This window comes from Pseudonaja textilis, chromosome 1, assembly GCF_049901715.1.
Source record: "Pseudonaja textilis isolate UNSWEBS1 chromosome 1, rPseTex1.2, whole genome shotgun sequence".
Lineage (NCBI taxonomy): Eukaryota > Metazoa > Chordata > Lepidosauria > Squamata > Elapidae > Pseudonaja > Pseudonaja textilis.
This window is the reverse complement of record NC_141990.1, coordinates 243,182,480-243,208,509: the sequence shown is the minus strand read 5'-3', so window position 1 is coordinate 243,208,509 and position 26,030 is coordinate 243,182,480. Positions and strand designations below refer to the sequence as shown.

The 26,030-nt window shown below is 38.2% G+C and overlaps 1 protein-coding gene across 7 annotated transcripts in view; it reads right to left on the bottom strand.

Annotated features, from left to right (window-relative positions):
* Positions 1-26,030, bottom strand: part of MICAL2 (microtubule associated monooxygenase, calponin and LIM domain containing 2) — a 134,339-nt gene that overhangs the window by 5,227 nt on the left and 103,082 nt on the right. For all 7 annotated transcript variants that reach the window (XM_087921139.1, XM_026705658.2, XM_087921136.1 and 4 more), the window contains 5 exons: positions 22,548-22,645; positions 12,773-12,859; positions 10,712-10,805; positions 5,437-5,536; positions 3,672-3,762 (listed from right to left, as the gene is read on the bottom strand). In XM_087921139.1, coding sequence (XP_087777265.1) covers positions 3,699-3,762; positions 5,437-5,536; positions 10,712-10,805; positions 12,773-12,859; positions 22,548-22,645 — 443 coding nt within the window. In that variant the 3' untranslated portion in view covers positions 3,672-3,698. The remainder of the gene's footprint in view (positions 1-3,671; positions 3,763-5,436; positions 5,537-10,711; positions 10,806-12,772; positions 12,860-22,547; positions 22,646-26,030) is intronic.

Sequence of the window (26,030 nt, the reverse complement as noted above, 5' to 3'; positions counted from 1 at the left end):
ATGAATATATTACCCAGAATTTTATATTTGTTTCAAACAATTCCAATTAGGCTTGGAAAAGATTACTTTGAAGATTTAAGTAAGATTGTGTTGAAATATATATGGCAAGGTAAGAAAGCGAGAATAAAGTTAAAACTTTTGCAAGATGCTAGAATTAGAGGATGATTTGGTTTGCCTGATTGGGAGTTGTACTGTCAAGCTACAAATCTGATGTGGGTTAAGGAATGGATAACAGTAAGAAATACTAGATTGTTGACATTAGAAGGACATGATTTGTTGTTGAGGTGGCATGCTTTTTTATGGTATAAAGGAACTAAAACGGGTATTTTAAAAGACATTATATACAGGAGTCTCTGTGGTTAAACTGGGAGAAGATTAAAAGACAATGTTATTTGAAAATTCCAGTCTGGCTATCGACTATTGAAGCTTTTTCTTATCCTATGATATACAAAAAGGAACAAACAGTTAGATATGGTGAAATATTGAACAAAAAGGGTGAACTCAAATCTATACAAAAACTAGAGGAACAAGGTAAAAGATGAATTGGTATTCATATGCGCAAATACATTCAAGGTATGATAAAGATTCTAAAACAGAAGGTTTCTATGATAAATTGACTGATTTAGATAAGATTTTGACAGGTAGTGATGAAAAGGTGATTTAAAAACTGTTTGAATATTTATTAGAAATTAAATTAGAAGAAGAACAAGTTAAAGAAACTATGATTGCTTGGGGGAAGAATTTTGTATAAGGGATCGATTTAGAGAAATGGCAAAAATTGTGGTCTTTTTTTTGCTGTAAGTGGGAAGGGAGAGGAAAAGAATAAGAGCAGAATTTAGAAGGAGGAGACTGCCTGGAATTTAAAAGAATCTGACTAAATCCTAACAAGACTTCTAAAAAATACATTTTAACTGGAACTTTGTAACCAAATAGTAACCCCAGGAAGAGAAAGTGAAAAAAGAAGAAAGTGTTAAAAGAAACAGCTTGTGTGTATTTGGATTGCTTGGTGACTTTGGGACTCTTGGAAATTATATTTGAATGACTAAAAATACTTGGGTGGTTGTTTGAAATTTTTTTTTACAATGGCATTACTTGTGGATGAACTGAAAATGGAATTTAAAAAATACAAAGAAGAGGAATGAGAAGGGAAGGGCTCTCTTGGCTTCGTTTTTCAATTCTTAGAAATGGTGATCGGTACCTATGAGAAGCTACAAGAAAAGACTGCGCAACAAGAAGATTGGGACAAAGAAGAAGCCATCTTTAACGAATAAGTATCTTTACTTGGGGAAGAAAGGGGAAAGGGGGGAAAGAGAATGGAGACTTTAAGACCTAAGAAAACAACCAAAAAAGGGAAAAATAAGGTAAAAAGTGGATATAACGTTAGAAAGCAACAGAAAAGGGGAACACAGAAGAGGGAAATGGAGGTGGAGAGACAAGGGGGTAAAAAGGACAGAGAGAAGAAGCAAGGGAGGAAGGAACGGAAGAGAAGCTACAAAGGTGTGGAGCAAGATGTAAAGAAACAGGACTTATTTAGAGATAATGGGTAAAAATATAACTGAAAAAGTGATTCTGCAAAGGTACATAAGATTGTATCGTTATATTTGTATTAGAAATATGTTAGAAAATTGGAAACAACATATGATTAAAAAGTGGGATAAATAGTGTAATTCAGTGAAACTTTTGTGAACAAAATAAATGAAATGAAATAAATGAGAGAATTGAATTAGCAAGGAATGGGAATATTTAAATGACACAATGTTTTAAAATCTTTGTGAAGTGGGGGGGAAAGTAACTATGGGAAGTTTATAAGTGTTCCCATAGAAGTATGATACTTATTTGAAAAGTAATGTGTAAAATGTTTAAGATTTAAATAAATATTAATATTAACGATAGATTTGAATTGGTATGGATTGTTGTTTTAATTATATTATATATTTATATTTTTTTTCTCTTTTTAAAATAACTTTAGAATGTACTAAGCAGAATCCGAATGGAAGTTATGTATTATACTGTTACAAATTTAGGGGAAAGATATAAAGGCGTCATACTCCAATCAGTGATTACAGGAGAAATTTTGTTTAATGAGAAAAGATAATAGACAGCTGGAAACAGGACAGACAAAGAATATAAGTATAATGATCTGAATTGAGAGGAAATAAATAAAATAAAATTAAGAAAGTTAAAAGAGGGGAGAAGCTATATAGAAAATGTAGAATGGTAATAAGATATGGAATGGTATATAAAATGAGCATGAATTTGAATTTGTGTCTGTACGAAGAGATCAAGCTGCTTTCAAAAAAGATGTTTTATGTTTTTATGTTTTATGTTTTGTTTGTGTTTGTTTTTGAAAATCAATAAAACTTTAAAAAGAAAATTGTGGTCTCAAAATTATAAAATGACAATGTCAATAGCATATAAAGAAAATTTGTCTAAGATGTTTTACAGATGGCATTTCCCCCCAACAAGAATAGAAAGAATGTTCAAGAATAAATCCGAAAAATGTTGGGAATGTCACCAGATACCTGGCTCATATTACCATATGTGGTGGACTTGTGCAGACGCTAAAAAATACCGGACTAAAATCCACTTGTGGTTGGAAAAAATGACAAAAAAACATATAGACTTGAAACCAGAGATATTGGGAATTTTACCTGAAATATATAGTAAAGACTTGAAATACCTGATTGTAAATGTATTAACAGCGGCTAGGATTGTATTTGCTAAAAACTGGAAAAATGAGAAAATACCATTACAGGAGGAAATCATTAAGAAAATTTTGGAATGTGCTGAAATGAGTAGATTGACATTTGAAATTAGAGAACAAGAGGATAAACAATTTTATAAAATTTGGGATCTTTTCTATCAATGGTTAGACAATAAAATACAGTAATGAAATATGTAGACTTTTAGAAAATAATAAATATATAAAGATGTACTCCTTTCTTATTATATCTCCAAAATAATTTTAGGATAGATTTGGGATGATAATATGAACTGTTATAAAATAAACTAAGTAAATTATGATTATCTTGTAAAACATGAATGAATAAAAAATATAGTCAAATGATTGATTACTAATGATACTAAGGTATTTAATTTTTGATTGAAAATATGAGATTATATGCAATGTAATTGTAATTGAAGACTACGAAATGGAAGCACAAAACAATTTGTAAACCAACCGGCACACTGTATGTACACATATGGAAGATAGTTTGATGTTTTTATGTTTTGTTTGTATATGTTTGTTTTTAAAAACCAATAAAAAATTTAAAAAAGGAAAAAAAATATTTTATTTTATTAAATGTGTTTGCTACCTATCTTACCATGGTCACATGGTCACAATTCAAGTGTTTGGCTTCCTGCAGTCATACAATTGTCATACAATTGTCATCTAAGATTTTCATAACTGGCTTCTGACATGTAAAGTCAATGGGAAAGCTGGCAGAAAGTCAAATTACAGTCATGTAATGTTGAATTTACGGTAACCACAACCACAGCTGGAAATGAAAAACTACTGTTGTAAATAAGGAGTGATTTCTCCCCCTTACAACTGTTGCTTGGCGAGAGAGTTACCAGTCTCAATATGTTTGGAAAAAGAGCACTAACTCTACCCATTTTCAGGTGGACATATATTGATTTTGTATACAAAATAAACTTTATGCCAATACCTTAAACTTCTACTTTATCACCAATAGTTAGTCTTCTATCTCAGTTCTCCTCCAGTCATTCTGATGATCTTCCAGTTCTATATCTTTGGCTCTGGAACAAGAAAGAGATGCCACTATGATGAATGATCCTTTGATAACTCCTATCATTCTACACAAAGTTGATCAAGATCCTTATTTTTTTCAGCAATGCAATAAAAGGTGCTCAAGTTCATTTCCATTTCTATCTTCATTTTTGACCTGTAAACCTATTAACTTGGCTAATTTTGAAAACACTGCCTCCCCATGAGATTGAAACATGCTTTTCTTGGCGACCATAGAAGTCACATGCATAAAAATGTTGTAAAAAAATAGCTTGGTGTGGTATAATATCCCCTGGAGTGATTCTTCCCTCTGATATAGGTAATCCTTGATGTAAAACCAAAGTTACAATGGCACTGAAAAGTTGCTTACAACTGGTCCTGCAGCATATCCATGGTCATGTGATCAAAATTCAGTCACTTGGCCACCGGCATCCTGGGGTCCTGTGATTGCTATTTGCTACCTTCTCAGACAGCATCTGTTGAGCACGGTCAGCAGGGGAAGCCATATTTGCTTAATGGCCACATGATTCAATTAAGAATGTGGTGACTTGCTTAACAACTGTGGGAAACAGGTTGCAAAATCAGACACAAGAACTTAACAGTCCCCTTGCTTATCAATGGAAATTCTTGTCCCAGTTGTGGTCATAAGTCAAGGATTATCTGTATATGACAGTCCTTATTCTCCTTGCCTTGAGAAAAGCCACTGAAACCTAGCTTTTTAGCCAAATATTGGGGTCCAGATATGTGAAGTCTTTTAGTTTGTTTAATTATAGAATAGAATAGAATAGAATAGAATAGAATAGAATAGAATAGAATAGAATAGAATTCTTTATTGGCCAAGTATGATTGGACACAAGGAATTTGTCTTGGTGCAAATGCTCTCAGTGTACATAAAAGAAAAGATACATTCATCAAGAGTCAAGAATCATAAGGTACAACACTTAATAATAGTCATAGGGTTATCAAGTTTGGTTCACTATTTTATATATTTGAGTGTTTTAATGATGTAGGTCATTCTTTTTTTTTTTGATCATTGTTCACAAATTTGTTGTGTGCCACCCACACAACATTATTAGGGCTGAAAACAAATATATTATAAATATAAATAAAGGAAAATATTTGTAGTTCAGGATTGAAATGAGGAGCTGCTCTCTGAACTTGCTCAAGCAAGCTCAGAGAGTACTAAGGACTACTCAGTCTTATAAATGCAATAAATAGAATAAGAAATGGGATATGAAAGGAAAACAGGATCAGGAAACAAAGCAGGAAATGTACAGCTTTCTACAAATATACAGCTCATGAATGAATATATCACAGCAATAAAATGTACAAATTGTTTAAGATTACGATTGACTAGGATTGTCTTAATTCAAAGGTAAAAAGTATAAAACATCTTCCCTCTTTCTTCCTTCCTTCCTTCCTCCCTCCCTCCCTAGTAAAGATTTCAAGTCAGCATGAAAGTGCCCTTAGAAGATATTCCATCAAGGCTTTTCATGAAGGATAGTATTAAAAAGATTAACTAACTTCAAACCAAAATAAAAATACATATGCAAGGAGTAACACAGAGTTTAGCTCAGTAAGGGACATATATATGCTGGAAAGAGAAAATCTGGCATCCATAAATATATACATGCATACAATACATATATTCTCACCATTGATGCAAACTGCCAGTTCTGACTTACGTGGTCAAGAGTTCAGCTTCATAGCGCATTAATCTGTTCTTTTCCAGTACTAGTTCAAACCATTCATGTAATAATTCAGATTCATCTTGTGTCCTTGAATCTGTTTGAGAAATTTTAAAAATGCTAGAATTATTTTTTTTCCCCATCCCAAAAATTGCATCCAATATAGAGAAGTAGTGGTTATTAAAATGGCCTCTTCCAAAATACTCCAGTTGTATTTTCTAAGCATTTTCAAATATTACAGCTGCTGAACTGAAGGCTAGAAGTCCCAAAGGTGCTTTTTTTTTTTTTCAAGAGGCAACTGGACTTTCTGGTTTTTCTTTGAAGACGTTTCTTCAAAGCTGAGCTGAAGAAACTTCTTGGATGAGAAGCGAAACGTCTTCAAAGAAATGCTAGAAAGTCCAGTTGCTTCTTGAAGAAGAAAAAAAGCACCTTTGGGACAGCCATGATCTGGTGACTGAGAATCTTTATAGACATGAAGGCTAGAAGGCATATTATTAAAAAGTTAAGTTCCATTTTTGATCCCACAGGGTTGTTCTTCACAGCAGCATGCAAGTGCTGTTATCCAGCATGGGAGCCAGCCAGCGGTGGGATCCGACCAGTGTAACTACCGGTTCGATGATTTTACATGTTGCTGCATGCGCGTGTATATTGTCGTCATCTAGGTGCCTGGACAGCTGCGCGCAGGTGCACAGCAGTTGAAAAAGCACTTTTTTCCTGTTGTGCAAAGCAGCTGCGGTTGAAAATGCAGGAAATAAAGGTCAGGTAAGAGCCCGGGCAGGTGGGTGGGCCAAAACAGCAGCAAACATAGAACCAGTTCTATGTATGCTCTCTGTTTGCTGCTTTTCAGAGCAACCGGTTCTATAGAAGTGGACAGAACCGGTAGAATCCCACCCCTGGAGCCAACAGAAAACAGTGCTGGCTTAACAAGGGGCTGATCACATTTCCAGGAATGAAGTAGAATAGAGATCTTGTCTGCACCGGAAAAGAGGGAAAATTGAGAGCCCTATTGAAGAATGCCTTCTTTAGGACCAGATATGACCATGTCTCTCTAGGGTTGGAGAACTGACACCAAAGGAGATGGTCTCCTCCTCCTTTCCCTTCACTTCTCCTGCCACTAGTGGTAAGAAAAGCAGAAGACAAGTAGGGAAAAAACAAGCCTTCTGCCACCTGTTCTCCAATTGTACAAAATGACCACTCTAAGAAATCAGAAAACTGGCACCACTGTTCTTCTCTGCAGCTATTTCCCATTTTTCCTGCCAGGTGTGGCAGGAGAAACAACTTGCCACAGACTGACCACCTGGCATACTTTGTACTAAAAAGGCAAAATTTGCTCCTTTTGAAGTGAAGCAAAAGGGCAGAGAGCTGTAAGTCAGAGACAAGTTGGGGATAATATTATGTATTCATGTCCAGCATGAATTATTTATTTCACTTATTCAAAATGCTTTTTCTCCAAATAGCTTCCAATACTTTTCAAATTCGATTTTTGAGAAACTCTCAATTACAGCATGAAGGCAGAGGATATTCCTACGGTTTGTTTCTACCATTTATATTTTAAAGAGTATCTCTCTTTCTCTGGAACACATTATACATGCTTAGTTGTTCATACAACCAGGCCTTGCATTTCTGTAAATGCACAAGGGTTTGTCACATGGTCCACCTCAGTCGGTGGCACTTCCAATTTGTGATATACAGTACAGCCTTATACTGATATATCAGATTTGGAAAAATCTGTACTTTCAGTAGGTCTCACACAAAGTAGAGATAGATAAAACAATAAAACGAAACAACCAGGATTTATCTTTTGATATCCCATTGCCAGTGATGGAATACGAACCTGTATAGAAAAGCTTTAGGGAAACAGGGATTTCAGAATTCAGCTGATGTTCCAGCTCAGGGGTGTCAAACTTTTGGTCCGCAGGCTGGATGTGTCATGCACTGGCCACGCCCACCCCCAGTTTAGTGAAGGTGAAAAAAATAACAATACGTCACATGACAACATGACGCCACAAGTTTGACACCCCTGTAATCTAGCTGTACTAAAATTAAGTTGCACAGAATTAAAATCAGTGCCTAAATGGGACGCTGCTCCAGAAGAACTTTAAAAGAAAAAGAGGAACAGATCACAGTTAACCTAGTCTGTGCCCCAGTAATAATTAATGGTATTCATAAGGCTAAGATTATTTGAGTTTTTTCTAATGCATACATGGTTGTAGCTCCAGTTGTGATCCTCTTAGACACATTTTGCTTTAGAGCACTTTATTTCACCCTCCACACTCTCATATTCAGTCCAGTAGCTAATGAGTAATTCCCCCTAACAAAAGAGCCTTTCATTTCACTCTCACACAATTATTAGAGGGGAGTTGCATTAATGTCATGGAAGACTACTGTTTGCAGGCCTGTCTCTAAATTTGGTTATTAAGAACCTTTGCAGCTCAATAATATTGCTTAACTGTGATGATTTTCTAATTACCATAATAACACCTATTAAATCACTTGAACTCCATAAGCACAGCCCTGCCTAAATACAGCTTAATCTAATAAGACCTGGTTATTTATTAAGCAATAAAGTACTATATTTCTAAAGGCTGAATGAACAGAACCGTAAGAGCTGTAACTATACATTAACAACATAAACATGGTTAACAGCAACATCCCCAAATTAATACATTTCTTAGGTTGTTTGCCAAATCTTCATGTAAGGTTGACAAATGAGAAATAATCAGTCCCTCTTTTAGAACAGCAGCTTCTGTCGATCAATCAATAGAGAACAGGAAAAAAAATTGACCCTAATTAAAGGAATTAAATTACTAATGATGGGGAATGGAGCAGAAATCCTCCATTTCCCAAGCCATGCCAAGTAAATAATGGCATAACAACTTAGCAAGCCTAACTAAAAGTCTGTACATTGTTGAATGCTACAAATATTCAGTTCTTAAGACTTTGGGCAGCTTAACCCATTTGTTCCATTCATATGAGAACCCTTGTTTATATTTTTGTTACAGTAGATAGAAATGCTTTTGACAAAGACTCTTGCAGGGGGTTTTTTTCCTCCCTTTAATAGCAGTGTCCTTGCATCAGTATCATTTGCTATGGCCTGCTTGCTTGGTGCCCCTTTTATAAGAAACTGTTGCTACTGTTGAATTAGTGCAGATGGAAAAATGAGATACCAGATCAGGGAGAATGGAGATGATCAAGTGCCTCTGATGTGTAATTTACAAGGTTGCGTATGAGCTGGAAAGATCAGCACAATTCCATTCTAACATGGTACTCGGAGCAAGCAACCAGTCTTCTTGGGGGAAACATGGAATAAGGCCAGCTCACAGCAAGAAATTTATGCTCAGCACAAGGCAAATCTAAAGTCTTTCTCTCACAAGACAAAATGCATGATGAAGACAGCAATTTTTAAAAGGTACCACCTGCTGTGGGCTGAAAAGTAATTTGGCATACTTTGGAGCAATTAAGTAACTGTTTGCTCTTCCGACCATCTGTTTTTTTTAAAAAAAGTACCATTGCTCTGCATTAGCTCTAAAGCTGCTAGAAAACATATTCAGTCCTACCTATGACATCTTACAATTGCCTGTGCTTTGGATGTGCTGGTGCCCACAGTGATGCTCAAAGGTATCAGGATGCCTCCAGACATTACATTTTATTCTGTCCGCTAAGCCAGGAGTCTTTAGCAACTTTAAGACTTGTGGACTTCAACTCCCAGAATTCACCAGCCAGCATGGGGAAGTCTGGGAGTTATAAGTCCACAAATCTTAAAGGTTTTCAAGTTTGGAGACCCCTGCACTAAGCAAAATGGTCTCCAGTGCCTACTCAAAGCTTGTCTTCCTCCTCCCTCCAGTCTTTCTATAATGTAATGTTGGTGTCACTGGAGAGAAAGGTGTCTTCTTAGCAGTGGTGGGATTCAAATTTTTTTACTACCAGTTCTGTGGGTGTGGCTTGGTGGGCAGCCTCCCCACCCCACTAACCTGCATTCCCAGCTCCATTCTCCTGTGCAGGGCAACAAAAGAAGAGCCAGCCAATCAGCTGGGATTTGGGAGGCAGAGAATAGATGGGGGCGGGGCCAGTCAGAGGTGATATTTGCCGGTTCTCTGAACTACTCAAAATTTCTACTACTGGTTCTCCAGAACTGGTCAGAACCTGCTGAATACCACCTCTGCTCCTTAGGAAGGGAGGAGATCAGTGATGGGATTCAAATATTTTTAACCACAGGTTCAGTGGGCGTGGCTTGGTGGATGCGCTTTGTGTGCGTGCACACGCTTTCTGTGTGAGCACATGCCAAATGTGCACTTTGAGCAGGTGCAGAGGCATTCTAAGTCACCTTCTGCAAGCCTGCAGCTGCCTCACGGCACTCTAAGTAATAAAAGGGAAAGAGGGAGAGGGTGACTGAATGCAAAAGAAAATAGTTCCTTCATCTTTCTCTTATTCTTTTTGATATCCAAGCATAATATGTGCTGGACTTTGACCACAATAAATCAAATTAATTGATTGATCACGAGTATAAAGTGCTAGAATTCTACCCCTTTTAAATTTTGCCTCTTCTAATGGAAACGTGTACTTACATGAGATATGGCCATAAGAATACAGATTTACAATTACTTTCTGATCTCCTATATTAATTTTCAGTAATACTGGTCTGAGTTGTAGCAAAAATTCCTTTTCCTTTCCAGTATTTGTTTGTTTCAATGGGTAGATTTAAATATGCCTGCTTTCCTGCCTTCATTGGGGGGAGACACTGGAATTCACTGCCCAAGTTTGTTTGCTTGTTTGTTTATTTAATATTTATGCCATCCATCTCACTTATAAGGTGATTCTGGGCAGCTTTGAATTTATCACTAAATAAACACGGGCAATTGATAACAGCTTGATTCTGGATGACTTCATGAACATTCTATACAGTAAAAGTGAATTGCCATTTTGTTTTAATTCCCCAATCTAGTTTACAAAGTGGAATGTTCTTGTGGCCCCTTGAGCATTAACCAAGCTGCCACCTACTCCAGCTGCTCCCTTGTAGGTGGTTGGGCATTGTCCTGTACATCTCAAGATTAGCCATGCTGTCCCCAACAATCATCATATGATACCAAGGGGGAAAGTTCTCACATAATCAAAAAAGCCCACAAGCCTACAAGTTTCCTGTATCCCATTCTATTCCAATCTATTATAGGAGGGTAAAAAATAAAATGCAAATGAATTTTTTTGTACAACTTCTCGAACAGTTTCAGGATGGCTGGCATGTTCTTCAAATCACACATTTTTCTGCCATTCTCACCTGCTTCTCCTCGTAGTTCCCTCTCCAACTGAACGCCATACACCTCAAGGGCTCTCTGTTGCTCTTCTACTTCTTCCAATAACCGTTGGATAGCCTGGATAAATGAATAAATTAATCTAAGAAATAAACTCTTCAAAGGTGCTGTTTTGGTATACAGATAATCCTCAACTGACAATTGCAACTGAGCCCAAAATTTCTGTTGATAAGTGAAGCGTCTGTTAAGTTAGTTTTGCTCCATTTCACGACCTTGCTTGCTACAGTTGTTAAGTGAATCACTGCAGTTGTAACAAGTTAGTAACGTGATTGTTCAGTGAATCTGGCTTCCCCACTGATTTTGCTTTCAGAAGGCCTGAGAAGCTAATTACATGAACACATGACACTGCAATGGTCATAAATAGGAGTCAGCTCCAAGCATCTGAATTTTGATCAAGTGACTGTGGGAATGTTGCAATGTCTTAAGTGTGAAAAACATTGTCATAAGTAACTTTTTTCAGTCCCTTTGTAATTTTGAACAGTCACTAAATGAACTGTTGTAAGTTGAGGACTTCATGCCTCTCTATTCAATTAGACAGTGACTCATTATGATGATATTGCTATTTTCCTAACTGTTACGTAGAGATACGGGAACTAAATGTAGGCCTTTCAGCATATGTTAACATATATTTTGGGGTGTTTTTCTAAGTCTCTATCCCAAGAAAATTTAAACACAGACTAAGGCACATATATGTATGTTTCTGCTGTCAAATATTGTCAGGAACCATAATAGTACCAACAAAAGTGCCTAACCGTTCTTTAGCAGTCATGCAACTGGGATAATAGCTACTGTACAACCTATTCCACCAGAAAAAGTATTAAGATTATCCACAATAAGAGCACACATAAAAGAGTCTGGTTGCAGAGCTTCTAAGGCCCACACGTTTTGTCAGTAAAATGTATTGATGGACATAAAGCCATCAGTCCAAGAAAAGAAAATAGCACAGGTAAAAAGGAAAATGTATAAAGCTAAAAAGAAAGGAAATTAATATAAAATTTTGAGACCTGTGGAGAGGTACAGAATTGGGCAACCTGGAATGCCAGTTTGCTTTAGTAATTAAGGTGTTAGCCTAGGAATAAAGAGACTGTGAGTTCTAGTCCCCACCTTAGGCATGAAAAACTGCCTGGGTGACTTTGGGCCAGCCATTCACTTTTAGCCCAACTCACCTCACAGTACTGTTATGAGGAAAATAGAAAGAGGAAGGAGTTTGCAATAGTGGCGAATATCTGTAGGATGAGGGTGAAAGTTCATTCTTTGAGCTTGTGGGTTGGTTTCTGAGCATTTCGTTACTAGGCTAGCTAACATCTTCAGCTGAGTTTAGGGGATGTCGGTGTCACTGTTCTTCTGTTTATAAGGGTGTGAGTGTGACAGGTGAGGGTCTTGTGATACGTAGGTGTGAGTCATCAGTGAGAGTCTTGTGACAGGTCTTGTAATAGGGAGGTTACATCAGGTCAGGGTGATTGGGAGGTGAACTGCTGGTGGTGGGGAGTTGCGTGGGTTGGTTGAGCATCAGTGCTATCTCTGGTTGGCTATGCGGTTGATTTGGGTTCTGAGGGGATTTTAGGCTGGTTGTAAGTCAATTTGTCTGTTGATGGAATTGCTTGTGGAGTTCCGGGCTTCATTGAACTCATGAGTGTGGTGGATGGTAGCATGGCCAAGGAGGGAGGAGGGAGTATTAGGTATGTTTTTGACCTTGAGTAATTTATAAGCAATAATAAAGGTGGGATAAAAATCAAACAAATAAATCTAAACATGGAACAGATAGAAGAAATGACAAAGAGAGGGCATGTTCGCTACCAGGAAATATCTTCAGAATAGGATAAATAAAAATCATTTCAAATTTCTTGTCAAGAGAACAGTGAAGGAACATATGGTTCCACTGAGCCATCTTCATAAGGACATACTAAGCATTAATGAAGGGGAATATTTTTGCAGTTTCCCAATAATATGGCAGAAGACAATGCAACCAAACTGGCCAAATATTTTACTGTTGAATACATTACATGAAGAGTAGGAAACTAAAATACCTGTGCTTTGTGAAGTCTATTTAGTTCCTTTTGTTTAACCAGTTGCTTTGTTTCTTTTTCCAACCTTTTGTTTCTTCTACTTTTGACCTGCAGAAATAAACAACAGCACATACCAAAGGAAATCAATACTTTGTACTTAGCCACAGATTTTCATAGACTTTTCTTTTAATGCGAATGTTAAGTAGCCTTTGACTATGTTAGCTGGGACAGTCTGAGCCATTTGTCAAGAAAGGCCTAACCGCAGTCTTAGTTAGGCATTAACATTTTCTGTCGATAATGGAAATGGTAATGTTCTGTCAATTAAGATAAAACACCACATCTATAAAACCAAGGTAATAATCCTGGTAGTGCTAAAGTAAACATTAGGGAATCTGGCATTACATTCAAATCTTCCTTAACTTACCACGGTGGCAAAATATGAAAGCATATATTCCACCATGAAAAGAAAAAATAGAGTACCTTCATGCAAAATGCAGGAACATTTAATATTAAAAATGTCAATATAAATGTTTTATTTATTGTGCTTTATGCCTGCTCTGATTACAAACGAAAAGAATAAAAATAGCAATAAAATGCAATGCCGTATACTTATAAGGAAAATGTAAAACTTATCTTTTCATAATGGTTGGTCTGTGGAGATCATTCTGTAAGAGGCTTTGCTCAAAGGGTCTCTCTGGACCTGCTCTTTGATACTGTGTGAAAGATCTGCAGCCACTGAAAGCCACTGAAAGCTACTGCAATCACTCTGGGTTTCTGCATGGTCACCCAAGCATCCATTTAGCTAGGATAAAGTGACCTTTGAGTTGGTGAAGTTTCAAGGAGCAGATGCAGAGGAATATTTTGGAAGTAAATAAATGATTTGGTTTCTCCACCTCCTCTTCCCTCTCTCTCTTCTCCCTCTCCCTCTCCTTCTCCCCCTCCTCCTCCTCCTCCTCATCTCCAGATAATCAGCCATGCCTGACTAGCCTCAGCCGCTTCATAAATAGTACTGGGGACAAAGTAATGTCTTCTAGCACCTGCAGAAGAAATATGGCCACCCAACGCTACTCTGGTACTGTTCCTTCACATAGGAGTCAATCTACTGTGTTCTCATCCTTCAATGTATGACATGGTATACGGGGATATCAAAAAGCATCAGTGAGGTGCACTTTTCAGAGTTCAGCCAAACACATTAATTTCCTCAGAAAAGGAGCAGGCTAAATATCATCATCTGAATTTTGATGATAGCAAGCCCCAATACTGGTTCCAAAAGACCAGATGCAGATGTTACAGTGTTTGATTCTGGTGCTGAGGATTTAAATCTGGAATTAAAAGCAAACCCACACAGTCTTTGAGAATCAAGAAGACCACAGCTAGAAAGACTTGTGAAAGACCTGTGTTGTGGATTTAGGTAGCATTTGAGAATTCCTGCAACCAGAATCTTTTTTATTACCATATATTCACCAAATAGTGCTTTTAAATTAAAATATGAGGTTCCAGCCTCATTTGTTTTTACACAATTTTCTACCATTTAATTTACCTTCTATAATTCTATTTTTTATATCAACACGGTTATAGCCTGCAGGTTATGTCATGCATTGTAATTCATTTTCCTTTTTCTTTATTGCTTTATTGTGTCTCTGTTTATTTTAAACCTTGCTCCCAGTTATTTTTGCAGTCTGGTACTGGGACCGTCTCACTGGCACTGAGCTGCTGTACAGTTAGGCCTTTTCCAGTGCAGCTAGTGCTCAAGAGTTTGCTATAGTCTTTGTCAGTTGTTCAGTGATGCCAGTGTTCAGCCCCACTGCTTGCCAGGCCAGGCTCTTAGTTTAGGGCCTGTGCTCTAGGCTGTTTGGAATAATTGCTAACACTGAGGGCTTGGTTTCCTGCTGGTGTCTAGACCTCCAGTGTAATTGCCAGTATATTGGGCTTAATTTCCTGCCAGCACTCTGGGTTTTTTATTCTGCTACCACTAACAATCTCCTGTTCACCTCTCTCCAAGCTGCTTTCCCTATCACCACCATTTTACTGCTCTGCCTACCATCTTTAAGACTCTAGCTTTCATTTTTTTTACATCTTCTTTCCAACTTTTCTGTGTTCTTGTTCTTCTCCCTCAATGTCACCATAACCAAGCCCCTCTCTAAAAGATTGGCTCATCTAATCTAAAAGGGCAGTCAAAGTAGGTAAAGGGGGGGGGGAGAGGGTGGTATTTGGCCACCATGCTTCCATCATTGTTCCTTCAATGCAGTGCCTCTCAAGGAAACCAATGTAAGAGAAGGAAAGAGTTGGGGGCTGGGATGGTGGTGGAATTAAATATGTCATCAGCTTAGAGTCCTTACATTGCCACAAATTATCCAAGTCTAGCCCTCCTTGAATTTTGTTATCCTTATCTAGTGCCAATTTAGTGCTGACTGTTAGTTGACTAGAAGTTTGTGTGTTGATCTGATTAAATATTCTGTGTTGCAAGTTAACATAAGGTCCTGATCCTTTGTGTGTGACAACCATTTGCCTTAAGTTGAGAATATGCAGGATCAAAACCTAACAAAATAAGGCTGCAGAGCTTCAGCTGTATCTGGTGTGGAACGTAGGGGACTAGTATATTTATGACTGCTCAGCAGTTTTATGCTCTACTTGAGCAACATTTGGTGGTAGCCCATTCTTGGTGCTGAGAATCTATTACCTGCTCCCTTGGCTCTTTGATCCTGTGGGTTCGACCACATTCCACATTTTGCCCCTTGGAATTCTCACAGTGAATGGCCAACTCAAATTCTGCATCCTTATAATACCAGCGAAAGACTGAGGACTGATTTATAGTCTTACCATTGGCATGGCTAGTAAGAGAATTGATTTATGGCAGTTCTATTTAACTCCCTGCTAGCATCTCATTAGGCTGTGAAACATATTCCCTTTGTGTTTTCTGCAGGAGGTCATTTAACAGGGTGACCATAGCTGAGTTTGTTCCAAAATCAGGCTGGAAACCAGCCTGAAAAGGACTGTGTTAATAGGATTCTTCCAAGAATGTCAGCAGTTTTACAGGCAATATTTTCTCAAGCACCTTGCCTGTAAATGGGTTTTTGTAACATGGCTGTCATTGGTGAAAGTTGTATTTAGTTATCTTTTTTCTTCAGGAATGGATGTTCAACTTAGATATTCCCCTTTTGTAACATGATTAAACCACAATGGGACAGGGAGTAAGAGTTGGGGGAGTGTCAATTCTGATACCACCACTTTGTCACAGGGATTGCCAAATGGAAACTTATTTGCACAGCCTGACTGAGTATGTTCATAGTGAGGATGCAGGAGTTGGGTGGAGGGGGCCTGCTCTTTATTTAATAAAATCCAAAACACCTTGGGTCTGGCATTCAAGCTGGGTAGTAAAAGACTTTATCCTTAAAATACTTTATACAGATTGAGTTTGTTGGAATAGATGAAAATAGACCCTTGAGCAAAATAAAGCATTCTAATAGGCAATTACCTGAGATGCAATGGAGTAAGTAAGCCTTCTTTATAACCTTCATGACTTACAAGAGGCATGATTGTATCTACTAAGCCACATATCTCACTTCCAAGTGGGTCTAACCATCCCTTTGCTATAGTTGTTTACTCCAATGCTTCATTGTGTGGAATTCTCCAGAACAGGGGTCTCCAACCTTGGCAACTTTAAGACTTGTGGACTTCAATTCCCAGAGCAAAGCTGGCTGAGGTACTCTGGGAGTTGAAGTCCACAAGTCTTAAAGTTGCCAAGGTTGGAGACCCATGCTCCAGAAAATAAGGAAAAAAGCACAGACTCTACAGCAGTGGTCCTCAACCACCGGTACCAGTCCGTGGATCATTTTCTACTGGGCCGCCAGTACTTGGGCGCCGCCATCTTGTTTTGATGGCACTTGAGAAAGTGCTTCTGAGTGAGCTTGTCGGTCGTCGGTTGGAAAGCGGTGTTTGGGTCCTGAAGGAATCCTCGCACCTTAGTTTCATCGAAGGGTGGGGTGGCTTCGAACGAAGAGCCGTCCCGATGGCGGCGGAGTCTCGTGTTACTCAGGAGGAGATTAAGAGCCCAAAAAGCCCATCGACAAAGGTACAAAGGAGGAGTTGAAGGTGGCGGGGAGAAGCAGGGGACGGCTGGTTGGCCGGTCACTCAGCTCGCCTTGCCTTGGTCGTGCGTGCTGATGCTGGTACCAGTCCGTGGATCATTTTGTGATGCCAGTACCGGGCCGTGGTACAAAAAAGGTTGGGGGCCACTGCTCTACAGCATCAAAAGTGGTAAGATTGTGTCAACAGTCTGTTCTATTTTTCCATTACTGAATCACATGTTTTGGTTTCTGGAAAATCTTCCCAGGCAAATACTATCGAGCAGTAGAGGTAATGGACACTACGAGACCATACTTTCCATGTAGTGATCTGTTGGGTAGTCTTAATACCCTTAAAATGCAGCTGACCTAATTTGAAGAAAAAAATCCATCCTAAAGTTCTATAATTTTGCATCAAAGACCAGCTTAGCTTTCTCAACAAAGGAGAATATCAGGACACCAAATAATATTCACCATCTTGACTCAACTTTGTGCAAAGCCCTTTTAACCAGCCAAATTAGGCTCTTTAGCAAATGAGTTGGTATTTCTTATAGATCACTGAGAATCCATCCTCACAATCCCACTGCTGGGCTAAAGGTACACTGAAAATACAGGTGGACAAAGCTGTGTCGAGCTCACACAATCCAGGTTTCAGTAATACATGCCACATCATTTTCTTCATTCACAATAACATCTTAAATAGTGAAGTATAATTGTGAATTTTGTTTAATAGCAAACATCATCAAGGAATAAGAAAGAGAGCTAAATCTGTAGAAACCAGGTGATGACCTGCAGCAATCTATGTCCTCTGGCCATTAGGTATTTTCTACCCCGGTCATTCTTCATTTCTAATTAGCATTTATCTGAAGTTGTGTGCCACCACTGCCATCCCCAGGAAACATTTAATCTTCCACATTAACATAGAGAAAAAAGTTATGGCAAGGGCAGAAAACCATATACCAAGCTTATTTATTACAGTTATGGACTGTGGCATTAAAGCAGCCTAATGCCTCCAATTCTTTTCTCATCTAAGCTGGAATGACTTCAAAACCTTTCCAACATTTAGAAAACCCTCTGATAGCCCACGATCATATTCAGGAGAAAGAAAAAGAAAACACATATGTGTAAATATCTGACACATATATCCACACAGACACAGCCTGACAGTTTTCTCAGAGGGACAGCCCTTCTTGATGTGGCCAAAGTTAGCTTCACCTTCATGCTGTTCTCCCAACCAGCAATTTCTGGCAAAACCTCTACTTTGCCCTGAAAGTCAACCATTGCAAATTGTTTTCTATCACCTCCCGCTTTCTTTCTTCAAAGTGAGCCAAAGGCTGTAGAAGCTGTGAGGTGAGGCAGGGAATGAGCAAGTGGAATCTGCTCTCAGAAAGAAGCTTCACACTTGCATTTCCAGGTTAGTGGCTGTTACTATTTTAGTTGGTTGGCTTATTGGCTAACTTCAAGAGCTCCTCCTTCATGGAATTCCACTAGTGAAACAGCTGATACCTATCACAGATGACTGAAATGGCTGAGATTTTGTACTATCAGAGAGACAGAACAAGCCAGAAGACTATCTTAGATTTGGTTGCTATTCATATTCTAGAGGGAAGTAGGAAAACCTTAAGATAGATGTATTTTAAAAAGAGAAGTTCAAATCATATTAAAAACAAAAAAGGGCTTCAACATTACTTAAAGAGAAAACTTTGATAACCTATGTAAAACAGTTTAATAATTGCCCCAATTTCCTAGTCAGTGGAAGATGGATGGATTGCAGACTCAAGAGATTTGATGGACAACTTTGACAGATGATGGTGAGAGATGGTTGCTGAAATAGATGGTCTTGTGACTGTAGTGAAATAACATAAAGTCTTATTTGATTCAAGCTCAGTTCCTGGGAACTTCATGGGGACAATCTTGCCGTCTTCTTGGCAGCATTCAGGAAATGATTTTCAGCGTGACTTTTTTTCAACTTCCCAGTCTAACCTACAACCCTCATTGCAATACTCATCAAGCCATCCTGAGCTTCTTAGACCAAACAAGGTCATCCAGGTGTTTTGGGTCCAACCTCTGTCTTATTATTATTGTTATATTGATTGCACTCCTATCCTGCCTTTTGAGACTGTAGGGCAGTTTCTAGTCTGGTGCCTTTAATCGTTACACTTTAATTCAATACCGACAATGCTACCATCCTTTAAAATGATCTTGATAATGTGTCTGAATGGTCTAACAGTTGGCAACTCCAAATCTCAACCAACAAATGCTCTGTCCTACACATTGGTAAAAAAAATCTATATACCAAATACAAGCTAGGTGGATATGACCTTGTTGATGACTCTCACTCTGTCGAGGACCTTGGAGTTCTCATATCGAATGATCTAAGCACCAAAGTTCACTGCAACAGTATTGCCAAAAAGACTTTAAGAGTTGTAAATCTAATTTTATGAAGCTTCTCCTCTGGTAATACTGATTTGCAAACTAGGGCATTTAAAACCTTTGCTAAACCAATACTTGAATTCAGCTCTGCTGTCTGGAATCTGCACTGTATATCTGACATAAATACAATTGAGCGAGTCTAGAAGTGTTTTAGCAGAAGAGTGCTACATTCCTCTATTCGCAACAGAATACCCTACAGCACCAGATTTGAGATTCTAGGCTTAGACAACCTTGAACTACGCCGACTAAGATTGGACTTAAGCATAGTACATAAAATCATATGTTACAATGTCTTACCAGTTAATGAATATTTCAGCTTTAACCACAACAACACAAGAGCACATAACAGATATAAACTTAATGTAAACCACTCCAAACTTGATTGCAGGAAGTACGATTTCAGCAACAGAGTGGTCAATGTCTGGAACTCACTACCTGATTCTGTTGTCATCTGCTCAAATCCCCACTTCTTTACCCTCAAACTTCTATTGACTTCACCCCATTTCTAAGAGGTCTGTAAGGGGCGTGCATAAGTGCACAATCGTGCCTACCATCCCTATCCTATTGTCCCCAATTATTAGTTCCTATTTCTTATATTTAAACTTATGTTTATTCTTATTTCTATTATATTGTAAGCATTTGACAAAATAAATAAAAAAATAAAAGTGCACTAAGATGGTGCTTGCTTTCTCATTCTCTCTGTGTCTCTACATCAGTGTTCCCCAGTCTTTCTGGCTGCATGGATCACCAGTGACGACAGTATTTGGCTCAGTATTTGTAAACAGCAATGGATCATGCCCAGTATTTCCTAGTCGAACCACAGAAAACTATAATGATCTAATACATACTGATTTTACAGAAGACAATGTTGAAAAAGCACTACGCAATCTAAAACCATCTCTATCTATTGGACCGGATGGAATATATGCCTACTTCTTAAAAAAGCTATCCACTGCCATAGCCGAACCTCTAAGCATAATCTTTGGAAAATCTTTCAGGACCAGCTCCTTGCCAAAACTATGGTCACAAGCCACGGTCATCCCCATCTTCAAAAAGGAAGATCCCAGCCTAGTTGAAAATTACAGACCAATCTCTTTATGCTGCGTCACCTAGTAAAGTCATGGAATCAATTATTAACCAATCCATTATCCTCCACTTAGAGACAAGCAGCTTACTCTCTAATAAACAATTTGGTTTCAGAAAAAAAAACTACCCTGTAATCTGCAACTCTTACACTGCAAAAACATATGGACTACACAACTCGATCAGGGCAAAGCAATAGATACAACCTACATAGACTTCTGTAAAGCCTTTGATTCAGTGGTACATGACAAACTACTCCTAAAATCTTATGGTATCTCTGGACAACTGCTTTAAATATGTAAAATAATTTGTAGGAGAACATTTGCAAAATTAGGTGTTCAGGTCATCAGTAGTTATTTTGATTTAAGTTAAATAAAGAGAGAGACCGAGAGAGCTCCTACAGCCATTCAAAGCAACCCACAAGGACAATCCACAAGGGTGAACTGTATTTTTGTGGCTAAGTGCCATATTCATGTGTAGTATGCCAAAAAGCCAAGTTGAAAGAGTTGGCAGGGCCTGGAGAAAAAGTAGGTGGAACTGGAGCTAAAAAGGGCTGGGCATAAATATTAGATAAATGAAAACAATCGACAGAAAGCAGTAGCCGGCCAGATTCCTCCAAGAAACAGTAAGAAAGCTTTAGCAGCAGGCAGACCACACATTCTCATATATATAAATATATACCACCCCTGAAATGAAAGTATATACATGCCTACATACTTTCCCTCCCTCCCTTTCTCTCTTTCACACACAGAAACAGACACACACAGAGTGTACAGAAGGTAAACTTATCCTGTTTAGCATTTTAATAATACGTTATTCTGTTGTTTATTATAACATTATGTTATTCTGTTATATAAAATCAATGCCCAAGCCTTTAATATGCCTGCAATGTTTTTATTTTACTATTCCACCCCCTCTCTTTGTCCTTATTCTGGCTTGCATTTTTCCTGTGCCCAGCATGGAAGACCCAATGTGGAAGGAGCTTTGGGATTCACACAAAAACTTCTGACTTCGCAGTTTGCGGTTTTCAGCTACCCACTAGCTTGGCTGATACTGGGAGTGCAGCTTAGCACCATATTAGGATAACATCAACTTATGTTATTAGGACAGCATTGGCAACTGCCTACTGTCCTATCTTTTTAGGACTCTATGGAGCTTAGAAGTGGTGAAATTGAAGGTGCTATTTCCTACCAAAACTCTGGAAAGGAACAAAGAACAAACAAACCCTGGCTTTGTCTCCTTGAGGCACACTAGCTTATCTCTTCCTCCCCTCAGGCCAACTTAGACATTATTCCCCTTAAATGTTCTCGTGCCTCTGGAAAACTAAAGTTTGCCAACCTTCATATTGGAATATTTATAGGTTTGTGGAGTAAGAGAATGAGAGTTCCCACCGCTTTTTAGCAATTGACCAGGTTGCATGAAAAAAGTGCTTCAGTAAGGAAATATTTTTCCAAGTAGCTTCAGCTTGCTATTTTATACTTTTTCCATTCTCAGTAGGGGATTTCCAATGGACTTTGGCTAATTTCAAAATACATTATGCAGGATTATCACTTTTCGTTTTGTTCCTTAAAGATGGGTGCAGGACTTAGTTGGAAGACCACCAAGATGAAACCCCAGGGGTGTGTGAACTAGATAAAAGAAATTGAAAATGCATTCCAGAGGGAGACCATGGCAAGCCATGTCTACATTGCTGCCTAGGGTGCATTCTTGTAGTTCCCTAGACTCAAATTGGATTCCAGGAAATGTTACTTTTAAGATTTAGGTCCACCAAATAAAGCTCTGCTGCAAAGAAATTGAAATCATAAAATATTATTGCATATTTCATCATTTAAATTTGTTTATTATTTTATTATTGCACCTAATGGACTCTCTTCAGCCAATCTTAGTCGTTCTTTGTTACCTAAACTTATTAATGTGGTATTCCATTTATCTGAAATAGTATAGGGTTTCCTGCTTGAGCAGGGGTTGGACTAGAAGACCTCCAAGGTCCCTTCCAATTCTGCTATTCTGTTATCTTAAGGAGTCTTCTACAAAATATAGCTGGTCATTCATGCTGCCTCTGTGGAAGACTAGTTAAACTATTATTCCCTTTCCCCCTTAAGTTTCCTTAACATGCTATTAAAGAGACAAATAGATGATTGCATCAAATGTCAATCATTTTTGTAATCAAGTGAAACCAGCAAATGTTTGAGAGGAAACAGCCTTCAATAACTTACCAAGCGTTGCGGTGAAGGCTGATATTCCCATTCGCCATCAGAGGAGGATGAGCAATAGACAGCTATTGCTTGTTTCTTGTCAGGTAGACCTCCAGATCCTGAAAGAGAATCAAACTGCTCAATGACATAGCCTTTATTCTTTTCCTAGGATCCAACTTCAACCCCTTATGCTGCAGCTGCTCATAGCTTCTCAAAGCTAAACTGAACAACAATTTGTAAACCTGATTACATTAAATACATTTTGGCTACTGTTCAAGGCTTTCACTTCCTGGCAATCCTGTGCTCATCCTCACAATATGAATATATCAAATTTTATGTGCAAACAATGGCTCACCCATCTTAAAAATTAGGCCTGTTCTTAAAATGCATATCACAAGTTAGCCACATTATCTCACACCATGGGGCATAAATAAATGCACCAAAGTTGAGCCAGCTCTTAAACAAATTACTCTTATGTGGCTTGTAGCATCTGGCACCCATTTTTCTTCTGTGACATCTGCTCAGTGTAAAATAGCTGGCGTCAGAATGTCTGGTCATATTTTTAAAGAAGTTACAAATATAATCAGAAGCAAATGGACGCCTTGATGGAGGCTTTATCACTCAGCCTTATGCAGCATAAATATTTCATTAATGAGGTCTAAATAAATGTCACTTATATTTTCACTCTCTCAATCTCTATCACAGCAAGTATTAAATAATATGTGCTGTTTACAAGCACACACACTGCAACACTGTAGAAAGCTCAATGGGAAAGGAAGGATTTCTGGGAATAACTTGCATTCCAAGTTGATTTCATTATTATGCCCTAACTCTACTTGTTACCTAGGTCATCAGCATTATGTTTTAACAGGAACTGAACCTGCCCTCCTAACAATTTACTTGTCTAATCCATATACAGCTCCTCTTCATAAATTGAACAACAGAAGCACAAGGAACATCTGCTACTGCACTTAATTTGCTGCAAGATTAATGATTAACACCTGGATTCACTTATGTTCAGGACATGAGTGACAAGGACACATTGTTTAAGATGATTGAGAGCTTCTTGCTTAATTTCAGATGAGTAAGTATGAATTTGCTATAACTGATGGCAGAAATGCATGTTGTACAAGCATGCAGAGATGTTCCTTTGCTTTGGAGGGACAAAACACTATTTGGGAGAGCTTAGCCACACAATGGAAGTTTATGATCCAGGAAGGTTATTTTTCAATGTGCTGCTTTCGACAGGTCATGCTGCTACCATGATTTTAAGCCAAAGAGACCATAAAAGACCATTAAGGCCAGGAGCCATAGTTAGAGAAAATGCCCTGATAATTCAGAGTGACAGAAAAACAAACCAGACAACAACTGAGAAGGAGAGCAAAGTCCCATATTACAGGTTATGTTAAATAGAACCCTGAATCAGAAATCTTTAAGGATGACAGAGATATCAAAACAGTAGCAAAATATACAATATTTTGCATTCCTGTGGCTTAGAACATGCTAAAATGTTCAAGGAGTACTGAAGAACCCTTGAGAAAAGATTCTCTGCAACCATGCCATTTTTGAAATGCATTCAAATAAATTTCATGAAAGAACTCAATCAAATCCACCTGGAAATAAAATAAAAGTTCATAAATCATTTTACATTAGACTCAATTGGGATAAATTTGCATTTTAAGAAAGAAACATTCAGAGCAAAGTCCCCCCTCCCCCAAAAGACAGTCCGTGTCTTTTTATGTGTACATTTAAATTAGGTTAGACTTAGCAATCAACTTTATAGCACTTGACATTCCTCAGAATCTCAAGCTATGCTAGAATTCTAGGTTGGGGTTAGATCATACCAAGGCTCTTCAAAGTTGGCAAGTTTAAGACTTGTGGACTTCAACTCCCAGAATTCCTGAGCTAATATGACTGGAGAAGGAATTCTGGGAGTTGAAGTTCACAAGTCTTAAAGTTGTCAAGTTTGAAGACCCCTGGGCTATACTAACAGAAGAGATTAAAAATCAAGATCAGGGTACAGTAGCAGATCTTTCTACAGCTATAGTCCTACCACATAATGCTATAAGCACTGTTGAGCCTAAAAAGAAGGGTCCCCTCCCTCATCTATCTATATCCTATGAATGATTAGCCCCTTCTCCTCACACATAAACAACTGATCCATGCCCAACCTAATGATTCCATGAGATTATTAGATAGCTATTAGATGAGTAATACTTAAGGAATGCAATAATTTAAATCATTTGCCATCTTCACAAATGGAAAGAAAATCTGGGCCTATCCTTTATATCAGAGGTCTTCAAACTTGGCAACTTTAAGACTTGTGGGACTTCAACTCCCAGAATTCTCCAGCCAGCAATGCAGCAATTCTCCAGCAATGCTGGCTGGAGAATTCTGGGAGTTGAAGTCCCCCAAGTCTTAAAGTTGCCAAGTTTGAAGACCTCTGCTTTATATGTTCTACTAAAGAAAGGTTGTTAGGAATTTTCTGTCTCTCTGATTTTTCTATATTTTTCTGCATTATTCTGCATTTTTATGATTCCCATTCCATTTCACAGAAAAGAAAGTGCTTTCAAAACAATATGAAAGAAGAGAAAAACATCTGGAAATCTTTCATTATCCTGTATGGAGTTCTTGCATTTAATTTAAATATGATTAAACTGGTGGGTAAATTTGAGTATCCTGACTTTCAGCATAAGTTTTGGAACAGCCAGCCATGCTAGACTTCTACATGTAACATTACCACTCTCCATTATTTTCTTTATAAACTGGGCCTGCAAAGCTCTCTAACTTCCTACATTTCAATTATATCTCAAAAGAAGACATCAGAGAAAGAACATTTTCTATAAAGAAAGTTTCAGTCTAGGAGATGGGCAGCCAAGAAGACTGCAGAATGCTGGATAGATATATTAAAAAAGTGATCACGAGCCAATCCTCTGTTCCCTTTCAAAAATAATGGAAGTTCAAGTGCAGCATCAAATAGGAACTCTAAAAAACATTTTCAAAAAATAGCAATAGCACTTAGACTTATATAGCAGCAGCTCCCAATCTTGAAATTCTAAAAAACATTTACAAAAAGATAGCAATAGCAATAACACTTAGACTTATATGGCAGTGGCCCCCAACCTTTTAGGCACCAGGGACCGGTTCCTTGGAGAGAGGTTTTTCCATGGACCGGAGGGGGCATGGTTTTTTGCAGTCTGCATCCCATGGATGGGGCTTCACTTGTTTGCACAGCCCAGTTTCTGGCATGCTGTGGACCGGTGCCAGTCCACGGACTGGGGGTTGGGAACCCCTGCTACATACCACTTTACTGTGCTTTACAGCTCTCTCTAAATGGTTTCCAGAGTCAGCATCTTGCACCCAACAATCTGGATCCTCATTTTACTGAGCTTGTTGAAGGATGGAAGGCTGAGTCAACCTTGAGCCGATTAGAATCAAAGTTGCTGGAAGTCAGCAGAATTAGCCTGCAATACTGCTTTCTAACCACTGCGCCATCATGGCTCT